This window comes from Spermophilus citellus (assembly GCF_964194105.1).
Source record: "Spermophilus citellus genome assembly, chromosome: 5".
In the NCBI taxonomy this organism is placed as follows: domain Eukaryota; kingdom Metazoa; phylum Chordata; class Mammalia; order Rodentia; family Sciuridae; genus Spermophilus; species Spermophilus citellus.
In genome coordinates this window covers 108,851,821-108,873,372 of record NC_138186.1, presented here as the reverse complement: position 1 = coordinate 108,873,372, position 21,552 = coordinate 108,851,821, and the positions used below count along the sequence as shown (strand labels likewise).

The following is a 21,552-nucleotide window of genomic DNA, read 5'->3' as shown; positions in this document are numbered from 1 at the left end:
ATCTGTAGTCTTTGAACATCTTTCATCACCCTGAAGGACTTGAAGTTTGCAAGGAAAGCAAAAGGAAACAGAAGCAAGGTGCAGAGTCAAAGCCAAAGCTGCTGGCCTGAGCTTCTAGCTTTATTTATATAAATAGGTTACATTAGGTCATTGTCATCATTAGTACATATTGTTCATTGTATCACTAGGGAGGTTAGAGAGTTAGCAACATTGTGCAGCTTATTCCTCAGTTACATACTAATTTGCAATGTGCAATGTTAGGAACTTTGTGTAACTCTCAAGAAAGCTTATTGTATAAAGTTACTGTCATATGGACAGGTTTAGGCTCAGTGGTTGTCTATTTTCTTTATTCCTAGAAGCTGAGTATCTTGAGATCAAGGTCTAGGCTGATAAGACTCTAACACAGAGCCTCCTCATGGAGGGCATTACCATAGCAGGAAGGCATTGTATATGTAGTAGTTAGCTTACTAGTTCCTGGGAGAATCTGCAGAATATTCCAACCGTGGAAAACAAAATGTCTATTATTCCCTGGGAGTTTGCTCACCAGAGGAAATTTATTGTCTTATACATTTCCACATCCAGAATCCTTACAGAGTCTTATCAGATCCCAGGACCAATTAACTATAATATCACAATTTACACAGGCAGAAATATTTCAGAAACACTACTTAGAAATAGAAAACTCAACTTAATCATGTGAGCATTTAAGGTTTTCCTTCCAGGTCAATTCAGAATAGAACTTGGAGCTGACATAATTGCATTTTCCCTCTCCTAGGCATTATGCTCCTTAGATAGAGCCAGGAATCTCTCCTTTCCTGTCATCTATGTAGAATGCTGTCAGATCCATTTAGTACCTGGAATAATGCTAAATGTTATGACCAAATTAAAAATTCAGCTAAATCATTTGCAACATCAGTTTTGTACACCTATTTGATATCTATCTGAAATTTATCTTCTAGTGTTAAGCAACTTAATATTTCATTTTCCACAACTTTACAACAGCAATTAGAAGTCATTCTCCAGCCAAACCTGTTTTGATATTTGTCTCATCAAGACGTCAGACTAGACTTACTGCTTTGGAATTGATAGCCTTTCTGGCTACTGAAGAAGATCCAAAGCAGTGGTTGAACATGGATGAAAGAGAAGTAAGCAACATTTTTTTCTTCTTCTTATACATATCAGATTTGTTTGTATTGTATTATAATGGAAATATAGATTTATGTTTAGTTTTATTCTACAAAAGTATAAAATAACAGAAATTTAGAAAAAAAATAATAGAGGAAAGAAGAAATATATTACACTGCCACCTTAAAACAACAAGATTAATATTCTAGTTAGTATTTTCCCATTAAATATTTACTTTAGGTATTTATGTTTGACTTTTTCCTTTGATGTCATCATGATGTATATATTTTATACTCAACTATGTGTTTATAAATTTTGAACATTCCCTGCCCTTATAGAACTTATGATCACTTTTATAAAATTAAATTTTTTAAAAATATACAATATAATCATTGTTTAAAATTCAGAAAATACTAAAAGGTATATAAAAATTTTAAACTACTATAATAACTACATGGTTTTATTCCTTTATGTGGATAGTTCCTAATGTTCTTTGTTTGTCATTATGCATTTTTATTATCAGCTATGGTTTATTTAGAATTATTTCCTCAATATACAGTTGTAAAAATAAAATTAGTGGGTCAAGTAATGAGAACTTTTCCACAGCTTTTTGTACACACTGCTAATTACTTTCCAAAAGGACTATATTAATTAATGTTTTCACCATTAATGTATGAATCACCATCAGTATAGAAAAGTAACAGATTTTCTCATTTGTTGTAGTATATTGGTGTATTATGATAAAATGTTTTCTTATTGTCTTAATGTATGCCTTAATTTTAATTATTGAACATTTCTTTCATATATTTATTTAGTTTATTTTTCATATATTTATTTAGTTTATTTTTCTTCGCTGTCTCTTCATTCCTTTGGTCTTTTATCTCTTTCAGTATACTTACAGATTTATTTGAGAGCCATGCCAAATTTAAAAATTATATATATATAAATATATAAAACTTTAAATATTACTTTTCATACATATATAAATGCTAATGTGCATATACATATTAATTATACACTCAGTTTGATAGTTCATTGCTTACCTTTTCGTCATCATGGTATATTTTTACAAATAGAAGATTTTTCATCTTACGTTTCCCTCTGATTCTTAGATATACCTCCTCTGTTCCATAGATTTAATATATAGTAATTTTCCTTCCTTACATTTTCCAATTTAAAAAAATATTTTGCTAGATTGAATTATGATGAAATCAGTAACATGATTGTTGCATTGTCATCTCTCACTCTTCTTTCACATACACCTTTTGTGATCTCATGCACTGAGAAACAGTGCCGTTCATCATCAATAACAAGATTCCAAACATCTAGTCTTATAGTTTGCATATTTCTTCCTCTCCACTTCTCATGATTCATTTAGGATTACTAAGTCTGTTGGATAGCACTGCATATATTACAATAATATGTAATAGTGAACTGCTATTTCGGAATGTTCTTGTTTTGTTCCATAGATGACCTTATTCACTAGCACAGAGCCCCACACATTAGCTTAATATAAAGTGTATCAAATGACTACTTGAAGTAGAATGAAAACTACCGCTGTATCTTTAATTTTTTATTGTTTTCTTAATGTTTATGCTTATACTAAATATTTTTTAAAATAATAATTTAAGGTCAATAAGTTTTTAAAAGATTTTTTGTCTTATGTTACCTGGTATACCCAAATAATCACCCCATTTTTGTCTAAAACAGTATAAATTAAGAGACAAAGCAAGAAATAGTTATATGGGATATTGATGACTTAGTTTATGTGCAGCATGTATCTTAGTTTAATTTTACTTCTCTTATGTTTTATCCCTAAAATTGTTCCAAATGGAAACTATTCTTTGAAGTCAGGGTACAAAGTACATACCTACTGAACATGTTTGAGGATGTTTGCTCAAAGTACGTAGGCACTATGCATTTAGCACATATGTGACTCACATTAACTTCAAATGTGAACCTCATGTGTTCTTCCCTGCTATAATACACTTCGATTTTTTAATTTTATTGTAATAATATGTGACCCAAGGAACTGTGAAAAAATCATTATTTGTTTTATATATTTTTAATCAGTGCAAAAAAATTATCACTAAGGCTAAGTGGAAACCATAGAATTTATTTGCTGATTTTTATCACTAAATTAAGCCAGAATTATGCCATTATCAGACCTTTTTTTTTCACCAAGTCCACCTCAAGAATAAGGCAACTCAGGCTTTGTTTTATTACTGCCTTTAAAATCAAAATAAAAATTTTAGAAAGTGTGCAATGGATTACTATGTAACTTCAATGTGATTATACCTAAATCTGCTATAAGACAGGTGTTTGAGTTTTTGGACCACTAAATAATTACCTTAAAATAGACTTTTGCCTTTTAATTTTTGTATAGGTTACTTTCTGCAATATTCTAGGATGGAATCTTAGTGGATTTTCCCATTGCTGGCCCCTTATCCAGTGTTAGATTGAGGTTCTATGGCAGGACTTGAGTAACTGGACAGGACTCTAGTACTGATAGCATTAGCAGTCAAAGTAGGCCCTCTAAGCACAGAACTAGTTATCCTGGCACCTGTGGAGCATTGTGTCTGGCAAAGAAAGAATCCAAGTCATTTTGCAATTCAAAAACCTTAAGTGAGGAATTATTAAGCGAATTGGAAAAGAGAAAAATGCAAGTCCAAAGAGCATGGACAGAGAATATGTCTCAGGATAATATGTGTGTTGTATTTTATATCTTAGCAAAGGCAAAAGAATTATTCATCTCTCTTCTCAATTGGGTAGTATCTCAAAATAAAGCATTAGGAAGCAGAAGGATATTTTCAGTTATATCACTGATATAAAATCATACAGCATCAAAAAAACCCCAAAGTAATACCCTTTTATGTTTACCAGTAGGAAGCCTTCTTGCCACAATTTTAAGAGTTTCTGGATACTTATATATATATATACACACACACACATATCCTTTCATGTCACTTGGATTTTCAACTTAATTGATAGCTGCTATTTCTACCATTAACCTCAAACTAGTATTCGGTCTTTACATCAAACACTTATGCTTTAAATGAGAACAGAAAATCTGAATGCCTGAGTTTTAATTTGTAGTATACATCAGGAAAAGACAATATTTTCCTCTCTTTGGCTTCTATTGTACAAGGCAAATTTCACATACTGGCTGTCTACAAAGAGTAAGGGTCCCTATAGTCCTTTCACTGCCAAAATTTATCCATACACTATTTTCCCCGTACCTACAATGTAAAAATGTAAGAAAAGGTTTCCTACTAACAATGTAATTCTCCTTCATAGCCTAAATCTACTCATCTATCTTTAAGGAGACATCCAAAAATTTTATCATTGATATCATTTATCACTTAGGCCTGTATTTCTTGCATATATATGTTCATTTGTTTCTACAACTAACCAGGTTCAAAAACATTTATTATTTATTTCCTCTATCATCTAGATATTCTGTCATCCTCAAGTTCTTTTGCAACCTCATTTTAGTATTTTCTACCTAATAGGCTAACTTACAAAATTATGCACAGAGGATAAGGAAAGGGAAAAAAATTAGTTAAGATGATTTTTGTTTGTTTTATGGTGCCGGGGATCAAACTCAGGGCCTTATACATTCCAGGCAAGTATTCTTGCACTCAACTACATCCCCAGCCCAACTAAATTAATTAAAATGTATTAGTGCCTTCATCAGATACCAAATATGCAAGGGTAGAGCCAGTGCATTTGTTTCTACAAATAACCAGGTTCAAAAACATTTATTATTTACTTTCTCTATCATCTATCACTTGTACACATTTTCTTCAGCTAGTCACTATGCTAATTAAATGCACATTCCTAAGAGTTGAGGTGTTAAGTTTTTACCTATGCTTAATATATAGGTTTGAAAAACCTGAATTTTTAATTATTTAATTAACTAATTTTTCAGGTAGTCACAGCAGTGTGAGATCCATCTAAAATTTTCTCTCCACTTATTGTATAACAACATTTCATTAGAATCAATTTCCCAGACTATTTTGAGACTACATTTTGTTTGTTCATTCGGCAGCATGGCAGCCTTAAATGCTCATGTAGCTATTTCTGTAAATTGTTATTTCCATTCAAATTGTCAATCTCTTGTATATTAGTCTTCCAAACTAGTAAAACTGGAGTTATAAGCAAGGGAAGCAAACATTTTTAAGTAGCTTATACCCTTTCTCAGACTGCATCCAAATACCTTGACCAACTTGGTATTTTGGAAATAAAAAGAATTATTGTTTACTAGTGCAGAGCATATACCTCATCCACAACTTTACAAGGTACTGTCTCCCAACTGCCATACTAAACTTATTCAGGTGATAAAAGGCAAAACAACATCAGTGCATCTTATGGTGTCTCTCCATTGCCTTACTTTTTCTTGATAAATAAGAAAACAATATTATTTTACAGGATATCATAATAATATATAAGGCATTAGGTAGTTCTACCTTTTGAGGATGTTGGCAGAACTATGATAGGTAGGAAAAAAAATAAAATCCAAAGTATATATTCTTCTAGAAATAATTAGACGACCCTTCAGTGATAGAAGGGGTCCAGTATAATCTCCTTACTACCAAATAACTATCTGGTCCCATTGGTACTTTTTAATGGGCCCAGGGCTTATATTCATCAATAACAGTAACTAGGTCTGCCTGAGGAAAAGAAAGTTTATATTTGGATCATGCATAATTGTCATCTTTTTCACCAAGGCCCCCAAGTATATGAGCCACTATATAAAACACTGTGACATGCAGAGGATGCCTGGTATCCTCACAGGTGCTCCATTTTGTCTATTTGAAAATTAACAGCATTATACGCAATGCTATCCATCCATTGAAACTTCTGTCTTCTTAATCTGTCTTCTTAATACTTATCTTCCAATAGTACTCTTGTCAAACTACTTATCATCTGAGTAATCCAGTAACTACAGGGCAAAATATGAGTCATCAACTTGCATCATCTTTACTTTGAAGTAAAATAATAGTGAAATATCTAGTTTATAATCAGTAGTTTCATTTGCAAAGTTCCTGAAATCATTCAGGCATACAGTCTTCTTTTTCTTTTTCCACATTATCCATAAAAATACATCCTCTCAAATAAAATAAATAAAAACAGGTGAAAAGGCAAATACTACAACTGAAACAATAAAAATGCAAAGGATCATTGGAGATTATTATGCAAAACCAAACCAACAAAATTGATAAAAGAAGAAATTAACAAATTCTTACAACGTATACTTTGTCAGCTATACCATGAAGAAATAGAAAACCCGAACAGACCATTTACAAGTAATAAGATTGAACAGTTGTAAGAAGTCTTCCATCAAAGAAAAGCCCAGGATCAGATATGTAGCTTCACTGCCAAATTCTACTAAGCAAATACCAACTCAACTCTAGTCATTCACCCAAAACATAGAAGAGGAAGGATTTCGTCAAAATACATTCTACAAGGCAAACATTACCCAACATCAAAATCAGATGAGGGTACCACAAGAAAAGAAAACTGCAGACCAACATCTTTGATGAAGGTAGATGTAAAAATCCCGAATCAAATATGAGCAGACTGAATCCAACAGCACATTAAAAAGATTATTCATCATGATAAACTTGAGTTCATCTCAGGGCAAAAGAATAGTTCAATATTCACTAATCAATAAATGTAATACACCATATCAGTAGAAAAGCTGCAAACTTTTTCTCTAAGATCTAGAACAGGGCAAAGATGCTGACTATCACCACTTTTTTTTTTTCTATATTGTCCTAGTCAGAGCACATAGGCAAAAGAAAGAAATAAAGGCTATCCAGATAGAAAAAAGAAGTCACTTTGTCATTGTTTGCAGATAACATGATCTTACCTATAGAAAACTCCAGAAACTCTACCAATAAATTAATTCAGCAAAGTTATAGAATTTAAAATCAACATACAAAAATTAGTAGTTAAACAAATAAAGGAGTATATGAACAAACGTTAAAAAATTAGTAGTTGCTAATTATCAACAGTGAAGTTGCTATGTGCGGATGTCTGTAGGAGAAATCAAAGAAGCAATTCCACTTGTAATAGCTACAAAATTAAAATAAAATATCTATGAATAAATTTAACCAAAAAGGTGAAAAATCTCTACAATGAAAATTGTAAAACAGCAACCAAGAGGTAAAAGATCTTTACAACGAGTATTATAAAACATCAATTAAAAATATTAAAGAGGCACAAAAAAATGGAAAAACATTTGTGTTCATGAATTGGAAGAATATTGTTGAACTGTCCATGTTCCCCGAAGCAATTTACAGATTAAATGCAATCCCTATCAAAATACTAATATTATTCTTCACAGAACAAGGAAAAACAATTATAAAAATTATATGTAATCACAAAAATATCCAATTAGCCAAAGCCATTTTGAACAAAAAAAAGAAGCAAAAGGCATTATGCTATTTGCCTTTAAAGCATGAGGTTACTTCAAAACTGTAGTAATCAAAGCAGTGTGGTATTGACATAAAAATAGAAAGGGGAAGGGACAGTTTTTTCAATAAATGGTGATGGGAAAACTGGATATACACATGCCAAAGAAAGCGAGACCCCCTACTTTTTAACTACTTACAAAGATAACTTCAAAAGTAAACTTGAACATAAATGTTGACTTCAGTGTAAGACCTGAAACTGTGAGACTGCTAGATGAAAACATAGGGGAAATGCTTCAAGACATTGGAATAGAAAAGGATTTTTTTTTTTGAACAAGATTCCCAAAGCACAGAAAGCAAATGCAAAAATGGAAAATAGGGTTACATAAAACTAAAAGGCTCTGCATAGCAAAAGAAACACTCAACACTGTAAGAGACAATCCTGCAGAATGCTATAAATATGCAATGTATGTATCTGACAAGGGGTTGATATCCAGGTATATATAAGGAAGTCCAAATTGCAATAGCACAGTTGAGGTGGGCAATAATAACCAAGTTTAAAAAATGAGTAATAGAAGGTAGGCATTTCTCTAAAGAAGTCATACAGATGGCCAACAGTTACATTTAAAAAAAAAAATGTTCATCACAAATCAACAGGAAAACACAAATCAAATCCACAATGAGACATTACCTATCCCCAGTAAGAACGACTAGTATCAAAAAGACTAAAGATAACAAGTACCATTTAGGGTATATAGAAAAGAGGACCCTTACACAGTCTTAGTGGGAATGTAAATTATACAGCAGTTATGGAAAACAGTATGAAGGTTCCTCAAAGGATTAAAAATAGAACTATCATATTATTCATCAACCCTACTATGGATATAGAGGAAATGAAGTAAGTATCTTGAAAAGCCACCCACACTTCCATGTTAATTGCAGCACTATTCACAGTAGCCAGGAAATGGAAACAATATAAGTATCAATCAACTGATGAATGGATAAAGATGACATATACACAATAGAATACTACCCAGCTATAAAAATAATGAAAAGCTATTCTATGTGACAACATGGATGGAAATAAAGATCATTAAGTCAGTCACAGAAAGGCAAGTAGCACATGACCTCACTAATGTGGAATCAGAAAAGGTTAATCTCAGAGAAGTTGAGAGTAGAATTGTGTCCAGGAACATTGGTGCAGGAAAGTTGGGTAAAAGTTGGTCAAAAGTTCTAGGATAGTATTTGTTCCACAGTATGGCAACTATGGAAAACAATCATGTGTTGTATGTTTCAAAAAGCAAGAAGAATGGATTTGAAAGTTTTTACCACAAAGAAATAATAAATATTTGAGGAGAAAAATACATTTAACCTGAATAAACATTATGCAATGTTTACAGGTATTGAACATTACATGGAACCCCACTGATATGTACTTTTATGTTTGTTTTATATATACTCTAAAAAATGAACAATAAATAACAATTCTATAATTCAAATCAGTAGCCAGCCTTACCAGAATTTGTATTAACATGTATTTATTAAATATCTTCAACTCATGTATATGTATGTGTTACTCAAATAAAAAAATAGCAACTTGTGAAAATTGCTATGAAAGAAACCAATAAGAAATTAAATAGAATAAGAGAATGGTTGATTACCATAAATAGAATGGATAGGGAAGGTTCTCTAAAGAGATGTCATTAAAGCTCAGAACTGAAGGAAGAGATTAAGCAAGCTATTCCAAGAAAGGAGATAATAGCTTTCAGGATAAGCAAACACTATGTTAAAGTATCTGAGAGATCTGTTTGGCTATTGCAGAATAAATTAGGAGGATTGTAGCACAGTTGAGGTGGGCAAAGTCCATTTTGTACAAGGCCACAGACCCTTAGTTAAACAGTTTGAATTTTATTCCAAGTAATATAGAAAAACAGTCATTTGTTGATTTCTTCAAATGACATTCATTGAGCTCCTTCTGTGTGCCTGGTAAAGTTCCTCCCTTATGGAATTAACATTCTGGTGGAAATGATAGATAATAAGCAAATATGTGAAACTATGATGATTCTTATGGAAAAAAATACTAAACAAAGTAAAGGGAGTAGGGAGAGCCCAGCAGTAGTGAAATGTTACAAAATAATGAAGAGGTGATCTGAATATAAAACTGAAAGAAGCAAACCAAACTGAGGGAGGAGTATTCCAGGGCAGTAAAAGATTTTAAACTAGGCAAATTGCATACCCTAATTTACATTTTAAGATCACTTTTGATACTTAGTGAAAAATGGATTGAAATAGAATTGTATGTAGAATTAATTATTTTGGTGGCTTAGGGTCCCCCTAGGTTTGTGGCAGTGAAAATAGGATATTCTGATAAATGAGAAATGAAAGCTGAGTAAAAGAAAGGAATCAAGAATGACTCTATGAAGCTAGTAGAATCTTGAAACCAAAAGCAGACAAAAACACATTCAGGGGTCAGGGGAGGGGACTTCAGACCAATATCCTTAATGAACATAGATGGAAAAATTCTTAATAAAAGATTGGCATATTTCATAAAAAACACCATGATCAAGTGTGACTCATCACCAGTATGCAAGGTTGGTTCAACATATACAAATCAATAAATGAAATTCATCACATGATTTTTCTCAATAGAGGCAGATAAGGCATTTGACAAAATACAGCATCCATTCATGTTTAAAACACTAGAAAAATAAAATAGAGATAAAAGGAATATACCTAACCATTGTAAAAACTATATATGAAAAACCCAAGGCCAACATCATTCTAAACAGAGAAAACTAAAAGCATTCCCTCTAAACACTGGAACAAGACAGGGATGCTACTTTGACCACTTCAATTTAACATTGATCTGGAAACTCTAGCCAGAGCAATTAGGCAAAAGAAAAGAGATACAAATTGGAATAGAAGAGCTCAAACTATCTCTGCTGATGACGTGATTCTATATTTAAGAGACCCAAAAACTCTACCAGAAAACTTCTAGAACTTATAAGTCAATTCAAAGTAGCAAGATACAAAATTAATACCCAGAAATGAATTGTGTTTCTATACTCCAACAATAAATCAGCCGAAAGTGAAATTAGAAAAACTATCCTATTCATAATAGCCTCAAAAACATTAAAAATTCTAGGGAATCAAATCTATAAAAAGAGGTGAAAGACCTCTGCAATGAAAACTACAGAACACTAAAGAAAGAAATAGAAGACCTTAGAAGATAGAAAGATCTCCTATGTTTTGGGTTAGGAAGAATTTATGTCAAAATGGCCATACTACCAAAAGCACTCTACAGATTTAATGCAATTCCTATTAAAGTTCAAATGATGATCTTCATAGAAATAGAAAAAGCAGTCCCTAAATTCATCTGGAAAAATAAAAGGCCCAGAATAGCCAAAACAATCCTTAGGGAGAAAAGCAAAGGAGTAGGCATCACAATAACAGATCTTAAATTATACTGCAGTCCTATAGTAACAAAAACAGCATCATATTTGCACCAAAACAGGCAAGAAGACTAATGGAACATAATAAAAGACACAGCGAACTCACAAAAATACAGTTACTTCAAAGAAAGACACAAAAATCACACATTGGAGAAAAGAGAACCTCTTCAACAAATGGTGCTGGGAAAAGCATAAATCCATATGCAATAGAATGAAATTTAACCCCTATCTTAACCTGCACAAAGCAAAGAGTAGACCAAGGACTTGGGCATTAGACCAGAGGTGCTGTACTTACTACAGAAAAAGGAGGTCCAACTCTCTATCATGTCAGCTAAGGAACCAACTTCCTCAATGACTCCTAAAGCACAAGTAAAATCAAGAATCAGTAGATGCAATGGTATCAAACTAAAAAGCTTCTTCACAGCAAAGGAAACAATCAAAAATGTAAAGAGAGATCCTACAGAATGGAGAAAATCTTTGCTACCTGCACCTTGGATCGAGTATTAATGTCCAAGACATACAAAGAACTCAAAAAACTTAACACCAAAAAAAAAAAAATCCAATTAACCCAATCAATAAATGGGCAAAGAAACCTAATGGGCACTTCACAGAAGAAATGCAAATGGTAAAAAAAAAATGAAAAAAATTGAACCTCTCTAGCAGTTGGAGAAATACAAGTTAAAACTACACTGATACTTCATCGCACTCTTGTCAAAATGGCCATTATCAAGAATACAAGTACAATAAATGTTGGTAAGGGTGTGGGGAAAAGGGTACACTTATACTTTGTTGGTGGGACTGCAAATTGGTGCAACTACTCTGAAAAGCAATATGGAGATTTCTTTAAAAACTAGGAATGGACCCACCATTTGATCAGTCCTCAGTATATAGCGTAAGGATTTAAAATCAGTATGCTACAGTGACACAGCCACTTCAATGTTTATAGAAGCACAATTCACAATATCTAAGCTATGGAGCCACCCTAGATGCCCTTCAACAGATGAATGGATAAAGAAAATGTGTTATGTATATACATTGGGGTATTACTCAGCCATTAAGAAGAATGACTTTATGACATTTGCCAGTAAGTAAAAGCCAGATGTTGGATATTTTCACTGATATGTGGAAGCTAACCCACAGTAAAGGAGGAGAGGGGTAGAGTAGGTATTAAGTAGATTAGATAAGGGGGAATGAAGGGAAAGGAGGGAATAGGAAAACAAAAAAAAAAAAACAGTGAATGAACCTGACATAACTTTTCTGTGTACATATCTGAATATACCATGATGAATTCCACCATCATGTACATCTACAAGACTCAGTTTCTGGTTAGAATAAGATATATTCCTTGCTTGTAGGATTATATCAAAACAAATTCTACTGTCATATAACTAAAAAGAACCAATTTAAAAAGAAGGATAACTCCTCGTTATTAACTCAAATATTTAGGTAAATCATGATGCTATTTTTTGAAAAGGGGAAGGGTGAGTGTGAATGTTGTGGGAGCAGGAAGACAGATTTGAGCTTTACAAAAAATTGTATTTTGAACATGTTAATTTGTATACCTAGGACTTTCAAGTGGAAACTTCGAGGCAATTAGACATAAGAATTCTGTCAAAAACACAGAGGATGTTAGATAAACGTGGGAATTTGGAAGCGTCAGCATAGAGGCAATCTTTAAATCCAAGTGGGCATATGAGAAACTCTGGCAGTGAGTGTGGAGTAATTGGAGGTCTCAAGGGGATTCTCATTTTAATCAAAGGTAGAAAATGAAGAGCTGGCAGTAGGATCTGGGAGCGTGATTCCAGTGTGGTACAACACAGAAGAAGAGTTCCATGAAGGACTACTTTGCCACATCAAATTGTAATGGTAGTTTCGTGGGATGAGAGCTGAGAAACATACTTGGGATTTAATACTTTGAGGTCCTGCATGTACTTGGCTAGCAGAGTCAGTGAGTGTTGTGAACAGACGCCAACTTGGAATGAATTGAGATATAAATGAGGAGAAGGAAAAGAAATAGAAGCAAGTACACAACTCTTCTGGCAACCTAATATGTAATTTACCTAACATAATTTAATACCCAGCTAGTATGGTCTTTCAGCTCTCACATGGTATTCTCCAGTTTTTTTCCATATGCAGGTGATTGTGCTAGATTCTGGATAAGTTCCATTCAGGACTAAGAGAGCAAAGACCTTCTTCTGAGTGAGTTTACTGGTTGAAATCTCAGAATATTGCTCTTTTTTCATTTCTCATACCTTAGAAGAGACTAAATATCTGGAAAGAGAAAGCAGAATGCCAGCTGAAGGTTAGACTTTGTTCATGAGTCTTGCTCACCTTCTTCCCCTCAACTTCTGTATGTTCTCAGTTAGCAGCAGGGATGCCCCTTTCTGCCTGCATAGTTTTAAAAAAGTCTGGATAGCTAAAACAAGAAGTGGCTATTCATTTTATCTTACAAGAGGAAATAAATTAGAGTTTTGCACCACCTTGTTTTCCTAAAGACCCTAAAATGAAAGATTAAGGTGGTACTTCAAAGTCTACAGCAGAAAGAGGGGTGGGCATCAGAAGCAGGAAATAGCTTTCTGACTTGAGTAAGCTGGGTAAGGAATCTAGATGGAGGTAATGTGAAAACAGGAGTTATAGGACATGAGTTTTTTTGGAGCAACAATATAGTTGATTCTTACTAATTTAGACAGGAAACTATCTGAATTATACAGGACATAATTAAAGAAATTTGCCAGTTATAATTTTACATATTTCTTCAAAGTATATTTATAAAAAACTATATTGGTTACAGGTGAATAGGAAGAACAATTTCATGAAAAGTAAAATTGAGAATATTTTCACATGCTCAATACTGAAGGATGGGTGTTTTGAAATGTTTAAAAAGTTTATTATTTTAAGATAAACATAATTTATCCAACCTCATAACAAACAAAGTCTTAATAGGTTAAAGTTGTCTACCTTTACTCAAAGTCATCAGAAGTTCAGATTTGTTAGGATTTCTACTAATAACATTAGGCTATAGTTTTTCTTAATTTATTTGCCTTTTCATTTAGCATACAGACAAATATTGGCATCTTCTTATATGTAAGAATTTAGTACCAGGCTGTTGAAAATCAGAAGTGGAGTTGAGTTTAATTCATGGTAATCACATCATTTTCAACTCAAACAACGTGTTTTTTATCAAATAAAATTTTGATAAGTGCTTTTCTCTTTTGTCAGACCTTGGACCTATAATAGCTGAGGAGAGTTTTTAAGAAACTATTAGGCTAAAATATTAAGTGTCAAACTGACATTATCTATAGATTTGCTGAGCGTTGGACATTTGAATTCAGTTGGCCTTATGGAATTTTTGTGTAATTGAAAACATCTATTTAAGACACTTAAGCTCCAAGGTGAATAGCTATTTTATTTTATTTTTCCTTGGTTGTTTTCATGTATGTCCTTTTGAAGAAAGAGGCCAAACCCTTATTATGTTTAGTGATAATTGATATATTTATAGAATACTATTTGTTAAAGATTTGTATTATCATATTTAATCATGAATTTGGGAAGATCCATCCTTCCTTCCTTCCTTCCTTCCTTTCTCTCTCCCTCCCTCCCTCCCTTCCTTCCTTCCTTCCTTCCTTTCTTTCTTTCTTTCTTCTATTTAGTTATATATGACAGCATATTGCATTTTGTTTCATTGTACCCAAATGGAACACAACTTTTCATTTCTCTAGTTTTACATGATGCTGAATCACACCATATTTGTAGTCATACATGTACCTAGGGTAATTATGTCTATCTCATTCTACTATCTTTCCTGCCCCCATCCCCCCTTTCTTTCCCCTACTTTGCTCAGTCAAAATTTCTGCATTTTTCCCATGCCCCTCACCATTATGGATCAGCATCTACTTATCAGCTTTTCATTTTGGGGGATTGGCTTATTTTTCTTAGCAAGATACTCTCCAACTCCACCCATTTACCTGCAAATGCCATAAATTTATTATCTTTTAATGCTGAGTAATATTCCATTGCATATATATGCCACCGTTTCTTTATCTATTCATCTATTGAAGGGCATCTAGCTTGTTTCCACAGTTTAGCTATTGTGAATTGAGCTGCTATAAACATTGATGTATGCTGATTTAAGTCCTTTGGGTAAAGACCAAGGAGTGGGATAGCTGGGTCAAATGACAATTCCATTCCAGTTTTTCTAAGGAATCTCCATACTGCTTTCCAGAGTGGTTGCACCAATTTGCAGTGCCACCAGCGATGTATCCCCACATCCTCAACAACACTTACTACTGCTTGTATTCTTGATAATTGCCATTCTGACTGAAGTGAAATGAAATCTTAGAATAGTTTTAATTTACATTTCTGTAATTACTAGAGAACCTGAACTTTTTTTCATATATTTGTTGATTGATTGTATATCTTCTCAGAAGTGTCTTTTCAGTTCCTTAATTGGGTTATTTGTTTTGTTTTGTTTTGTTTTGTTTTGTTTTGATATGAAGTTTTTTGAGTTCTTTATATATCCTGGAAATTCGTGTTCTGATGTGCATGTAGTAAAGATGTTCTTCCACTTTGTGGGTTATATCTTCATATTATTGATAGTTTCCTTTGCTGAGAAGAAGCTTTTTAGTTCGAATCCATCCCCTTTATTAATTCTTGATTTTATTTTTTGCACTTTTGGAGACTGGTTAAGGGAGGATACATTCTTGTTATCCCAGTTTTGCGGATACAGAAACTAAAACAGAAAGATAGGATGATTTTTCCTGAAGAACACAAAGCAAATGGCACTTGGGAACTCAAAACAATTATAGCTAACTCAGAGCCTGTGTTCCTTATTTTGCCATGCAGTAACTGGGATACTGGCAACATCCAGACTAGAGAAAATAGAAAGGCAAGGTGCAGTACGTAGAAATTGATGGGTATTAAAGTGCAATAAAGAAAAATCAAGCTTAACATGGTGGAGCATACCTATAAATCCCAGCTATTGAAGAGTCTGGGACAGGAAAACTTTGAATTTGAGGCTAGCCTCAGCAATTTAGCAAGACCCCATCTCAGAAGGGGGGGTGGGGAAGGAGATTGGGGGTGGGGGGATAGGGGCAGTAAGAGAAAGGAGTGATAGAGAAAGGGAGGAAGGGGAAAAGAAGGAAAAAATCAATAGCTAAAATGTCAAATAACAGTAACCAACAAGAACTCTGCCAAAGAAAATGTGGTTTATATACATAATGGAGTATTACTCAGACATAAAGAATGATTTCATGGCATTCACTAGTAAGTGAGTGGATCTGGAGATTTCGTTCTAAGTGAAATAAGACAGCCCCCAAAAAACAAATGTCAGATGTTCTGGTATGTGAATGCTCACCTATAACAGGGGTGGAGGGAGAATTAGAAGTTCAGTGAGTTAGACAAAGAGGAATGAAGGGAAGGGAGAGGGAACACGAATAGGAAGGAAAATGGAATTAATCTGACATGACTTTTCTATGTACATATATTAATACACCACAGTGAATCTCAACATCATGTACAGCCACAGACTAGGATCCCAATTAGAATAAGATAATACTCCATGTTTGTATGAATATCTCAAAATAGATTCTACTGTCATGGATAATACTATTCTCAGCTATTAAAAGAAAAAAAAAGAATGTAAACTGTGTCAGAGGAATCCAACAGCATTACCAGTGATAACATGATTGCACCAAATGAGTTGGGTTGACCTAATTAACTTTAGAATTAAAGAAACAAGTTTAAAAAAAAGAGTGAATCCTAATATAAACTATGGAGTTTAGTTAATTCTGTATCTGTGTTGTCTTAGCAATAGTAACAAATGCACTACACTACTTAATATAATTACTGTCAAGTAAACTGTCTTGGGGAAGGGATAGATGGGAACTCAGTGATTTCTGCTAAAATTTTACATAAACCTAAAGCTGTTCTAAAAAATAAAATCTGTTATTTTAAAAAATTGTAAAGAAATTAGAAGATGTAATATTTTTTTCTTAGAGAAAAAAGGCCAATTTTCATAACTTTATTTTTAGGTATAGGGGTGGAAATATTCTAACAACAGCAAATAAATAAATTTGAAAATAAATAAATAAATTTATCTACATAGAATTCCCAACTTGTGTGTGTGTCTAATACATTCCTCATTAACTCAAATCTTACCTGTTTTCTGCTTATGGTCTAAAATAATGGGTCTAGCCTTGAGCCTGGTAAATAATATCATTTCTTTAAGTAGCTATTTGAAGATTCTCTCATTTGTGCAGTGATTTGGGAGTGACATTCTAGTTGAAAGCATAGACTGGAGCTAGGTTTCCTGGGTTCAATACTTACTGTCCATTATAAGTAATGTGACATTGATAGGCTGCTTAAGCTCTGAGCCTTATATCTTCATCTATAAATAATAATAACCCCATCCTCATAGGAATGTGGTGAGGATTATGGTATTGAAAGATTTAAGATACTGAAATATAGTAAGTGTTCAATATATGCTAACTGTTCCAGGTTGTAACAGCACTCAAAAAAGTATTCGATTTTAAGAGGTTTGAGTTAGGAATGCTCAACTGGTAAAGTCTATGGAAATATCCCAAATTCCAAAAACTCCTGAAATGGAAATACTTCTGGTCCTAAGCATTTCAGATAAGGGATACTCAGATAAGGCATATTTATAATATTACTGACATATCATATTTCATACATTAGATTGAAGTGGGTTATGAAATATGATATGTCAAGAGAAAAAAAGAAGAAAAAATATAATATTACTGATGGTACAGAGATAATAATAATACCTTATAAACAGGTTACTTTGGCTGAAAAATATTTGATGAGATTGATCTTCCATTTATCATTTTGCTTGTGATCTTTCACAGATTAAATTTATGTTAATAAAGTATTTTATGATGATGCTACTTTAGAAAATCAACTGCAATATTCCTTTTCAAATCATCTTTACATTTTTAATATTTTTAAATTGTAGATAAATGTAATACCTTTATTTTATTTATGTTATTTTTATGTGATGATAAGGATCAAACCTAGTGCCTCACAAGTGCTGTCCACCGTGCTACATCTCCAGCCAAATTTATTATATTTAATTACATGTAAATATGCTCATATACTAACAGTATAGTAAACTATTTTGAAATGTGGCTGTCTTTGAGTTTGAGAAGGTGCAAAAAAGGAAAATAATTTTGGAGTATTGGTAATGTTTGGAAACTTATTTTTAATTTATTGTATTTAATTCTTTTCTATTAGTAGATCAATAGAATGGTCTTGTGTATCTTTCATTGTTATTTCTCGCTTCTGTCTATGGGGTTTATCATGCAGAAGTATATTATCAGAAATTAATAATTACAAGGAAATGTTTTAATTTAACATCTGTACCAGATGCGACATATTTAAAACAATTGATAAACATTTTTCAGTGGCATATGGTCTGCGTCTGACATGCTTTGAAAAGAGTACAGAGTTCTGATAATGAGGATTCTGTGAAAATGGGAAAACCAGCATAACAGATATGCTTTGAGAAAGTATGGGTTTTTAGCATCTTGAAACAATATATCACACTCAAAAGAACAGAATTGGGCTCCACAATCTGTTAGCTCATTCTTGTCCAATCTGGTCGCCTCCTTTCTTTTGGAGCCAGCGTTGTCATCGGCTCACTGAATTATATTCTGACTGGAATGTATTTCAGGCACAGAGTAATGTGTCTACTTAAATGGAATCCTATCTTTCTATAAAAGTTTTTTGAGTATAATAAATTTAAAATATTAAAAAAAATTCTATTAAGTTAAAGTAAGTGGTTCAACAGTTTACATATGTGCCTATTCCCCTGTTGCCCTAAAAAAAAGAAAGACCACTACTTTGAGCAACATAGATGTTTTTTTTTAATGTATAATTTTGAGTAAATTTTTATTTAACTATTAGGTGGATAGACATATTGCAAAGGCTGTTTATTATGAAAATACCTATACATTATAATAAATATTTGTTTAACAGAAATTAATGAATAAAAAGTTCTCTATTGAAGTTTTTTTATTATGATCCTTATTAATTCTGTACAGCCCGTCTTAACAAGAATTAACCCTTAATGCCCTCAGGCATCCATTTTTTGTAATAAATAAACTTGTCTCCTACCCATCTAGTATGGTACTAGCTATTCTTGGAAAAGTTGAGATGGTAACCCAAATATTTTTATAGGCCTTTTTTTTAAATATTTGTTTTTCAGTTTTTGGTGGACACATCTTTTTTTTTTTTTTTATTTTTATGTAGTGCTAAGGATCAAACTCAGCACCCCGCGCATGCCAGGCGAGCGTGGTACTGCTTGAGCCACATCCCCAGCCCACTATAGGTCTTAATTTTGTTATTCAATCAGGATTGAGAAAGGCTATTGTATTAATATTCAAAATCACTGAGACTTTTAATGTGAATCATACAGAGTTGTACAAATTAATTAGATGTTATGTTAGAACTATATTGCCTTATATAAAGGATTAAATGAGATAATCTTTGTAAAGAGATAAACACAATGCCAGACACATTGTAAGTGCTCATAAATGACATCTATTATCATATTTTAAGCTTTCATTGTCTGAAATTTTCCTAAAAATTTTTGGTTGTATTATGATGTTTTGATCAAGAAGAAATTTAGTTTGAACTACAGAAATAGTTTTAAGTACAGGAAAATGTGTGATTTGATCCAAGAAATTATATTTTCACATTTATGTAGGCTGTCTTACTCATTTTATGCTTAATAATTGAGTAACAACAATAAGTTTTGTATTTTTATGCCAATAATTCATTATTTATCCACAGAAACCATCTAATAATAAATGAAGTGTTTTTTTGTGATTGTCCTCATGAGCATTTTAAGTCTTTGCCATTCAAATAGACAAATATTTCTTTTTACTGTATTGATTTATGTGAGAGTGGGTGTGGAAAGAATGAGAAATAGCTAGCCTTCCCTGATGCAAAGACAGGATGTTATAATGCCTCTCTAGACCTCCTGCCATAGGATCCTTTCACTTTTCTTTGAAAAATGATACATTATCTTTTAGGTATGATTGGCATTGCCATGGGGCACTATTAAATACACAAGTTATATGTAGCTACTTGAGTTATAAAGCTGAAAAAAAATCCATGGAAGTAATTTTTAGAGCAAGAACATCAGTGAATAATTCCTGATAGTGTAAATTGAAGATACTTTATGCAATGACCTATTGAACAAAAAGAAAATAGGTAATAAGCACTTTCTTGAGAATGGCTAACATAATTTATAAGGCAAGCACCTTTCTTTATAGTATACACTTGCAGACAGCTTACATATGCTAATTTTAAAGTAAAGTTTATTTATGTTAATATATCTCCATATTCCTGTTTAGAGGTTCATAAAGTAAATAATGTGGAAATATCAGGTGACCACAGTGTATTATGAAATAATAAACTGCTGATACTGCATTTAACTCAGTTAAAGTTGATAAGTAACATAACATTTCTGATGTAGATGTCATTAAAATCTCACTTAGTTGGTGCAGTACTTTTTATATACTCATTATTAAGCTAACCTTCCTATTTTATGGATTATTGGTGTAAAACAGCTTGTTTATACATAAACATGCTTTTTAAGTTTCTTTTTGATTATTGAAAATAAAATAAGGACAAAAACAGTTGAAGTAATGAACTATATAGCCAATGTTTCTAGTATAATTGATTAATCATTAGGAAGAAATGCCTGGTTTTTCACTATAATTTCTATATGGCAATTTGATCTTATGCATTTTTACCAAAATGAAATAGCCAATTGAAGTTTTTCTAATTGAAGATTTTGAACTACTTAATGATTTATGCATAGCCAGAAAATTAAATGAGAGGAGGAGGTCAATAGAAGAGAAAATAGAAATGAGATCTGAATGTTAGTTTTTCATACTTCTATTTCAGGTGTATAAAAACTATCCATGCACTTATTTTCACGTTCTTCTTTACTATTGAATACTGTTGCGATGTGATGATAAATCTGTAGAAATAACTGAAATTTCTCCTTCTTTTAAATTCTCATATTTTTTCAGATTACTTGTTCTCTGCATTACTCCCCTCATGGAGTTGCCCAGAAAGAACTTCCTGTGTTGCACCTTAGGTCATTCTCTGCTTTAAGGACAAGTTGAGATCTGTCATTAAACAAATCTACTTAGTTCTTTACAAGGAATAAGTTTTATAAAATAATAAGAAGAAGCAAAAGAAGATGATGATGATTAGCATCTTGTTGCCAGTCATTCAACTTGTATTTGCATTGAGTATTTTCCATGTAGAATGAAAAGTGATAGAATATTCAAAGGTATTTATAGAATATGAGTTTCAAAAACCATTTAGACATATTACAATTTAGTGAGCTAAATTGAGGCTGGAAATAAAAACTGTCTGAAAATATAAAAAAAAGTAGAATATGAAAAAAATTTCAATATACTAAAGTTACTATTTATAATAGATAAGGAATTATATAACCAATGTTTCTAGTATAATTGATTAATTATTAGGAAAAATAAACTGGTTTTTCACTATAATTTCTA

The 21,552-nt window shown here is 32.4% G+C and overlaps 1 protein-coding gene across 3 annotated transcripts in view; it reads left to right on the top strand.

The window, feature by feature from the left end:
• ASCC3 (activating signal cointegrator 1 complex subunit 3) overlaps window positions 1-21,552 on the top strand; it is a 409,213-nt gene that overhangs the window by 285,336 nt on the left and 102,325 nt on the right. For all 3 annotated transcript variants that reach the window (XM_081294719.1, XM_081294720.1, XM_081294718.1), the window contains exon 30: window positions 1,003-1,145. In XM_081294719.1, the coding sequence (XP_081150845.1) occupies window positions 1,003-1,145 (143 nt within the window). The remainder of the gene's footprint in view (window positions 1-1,002; window positions 1,146-21,552) is intronic.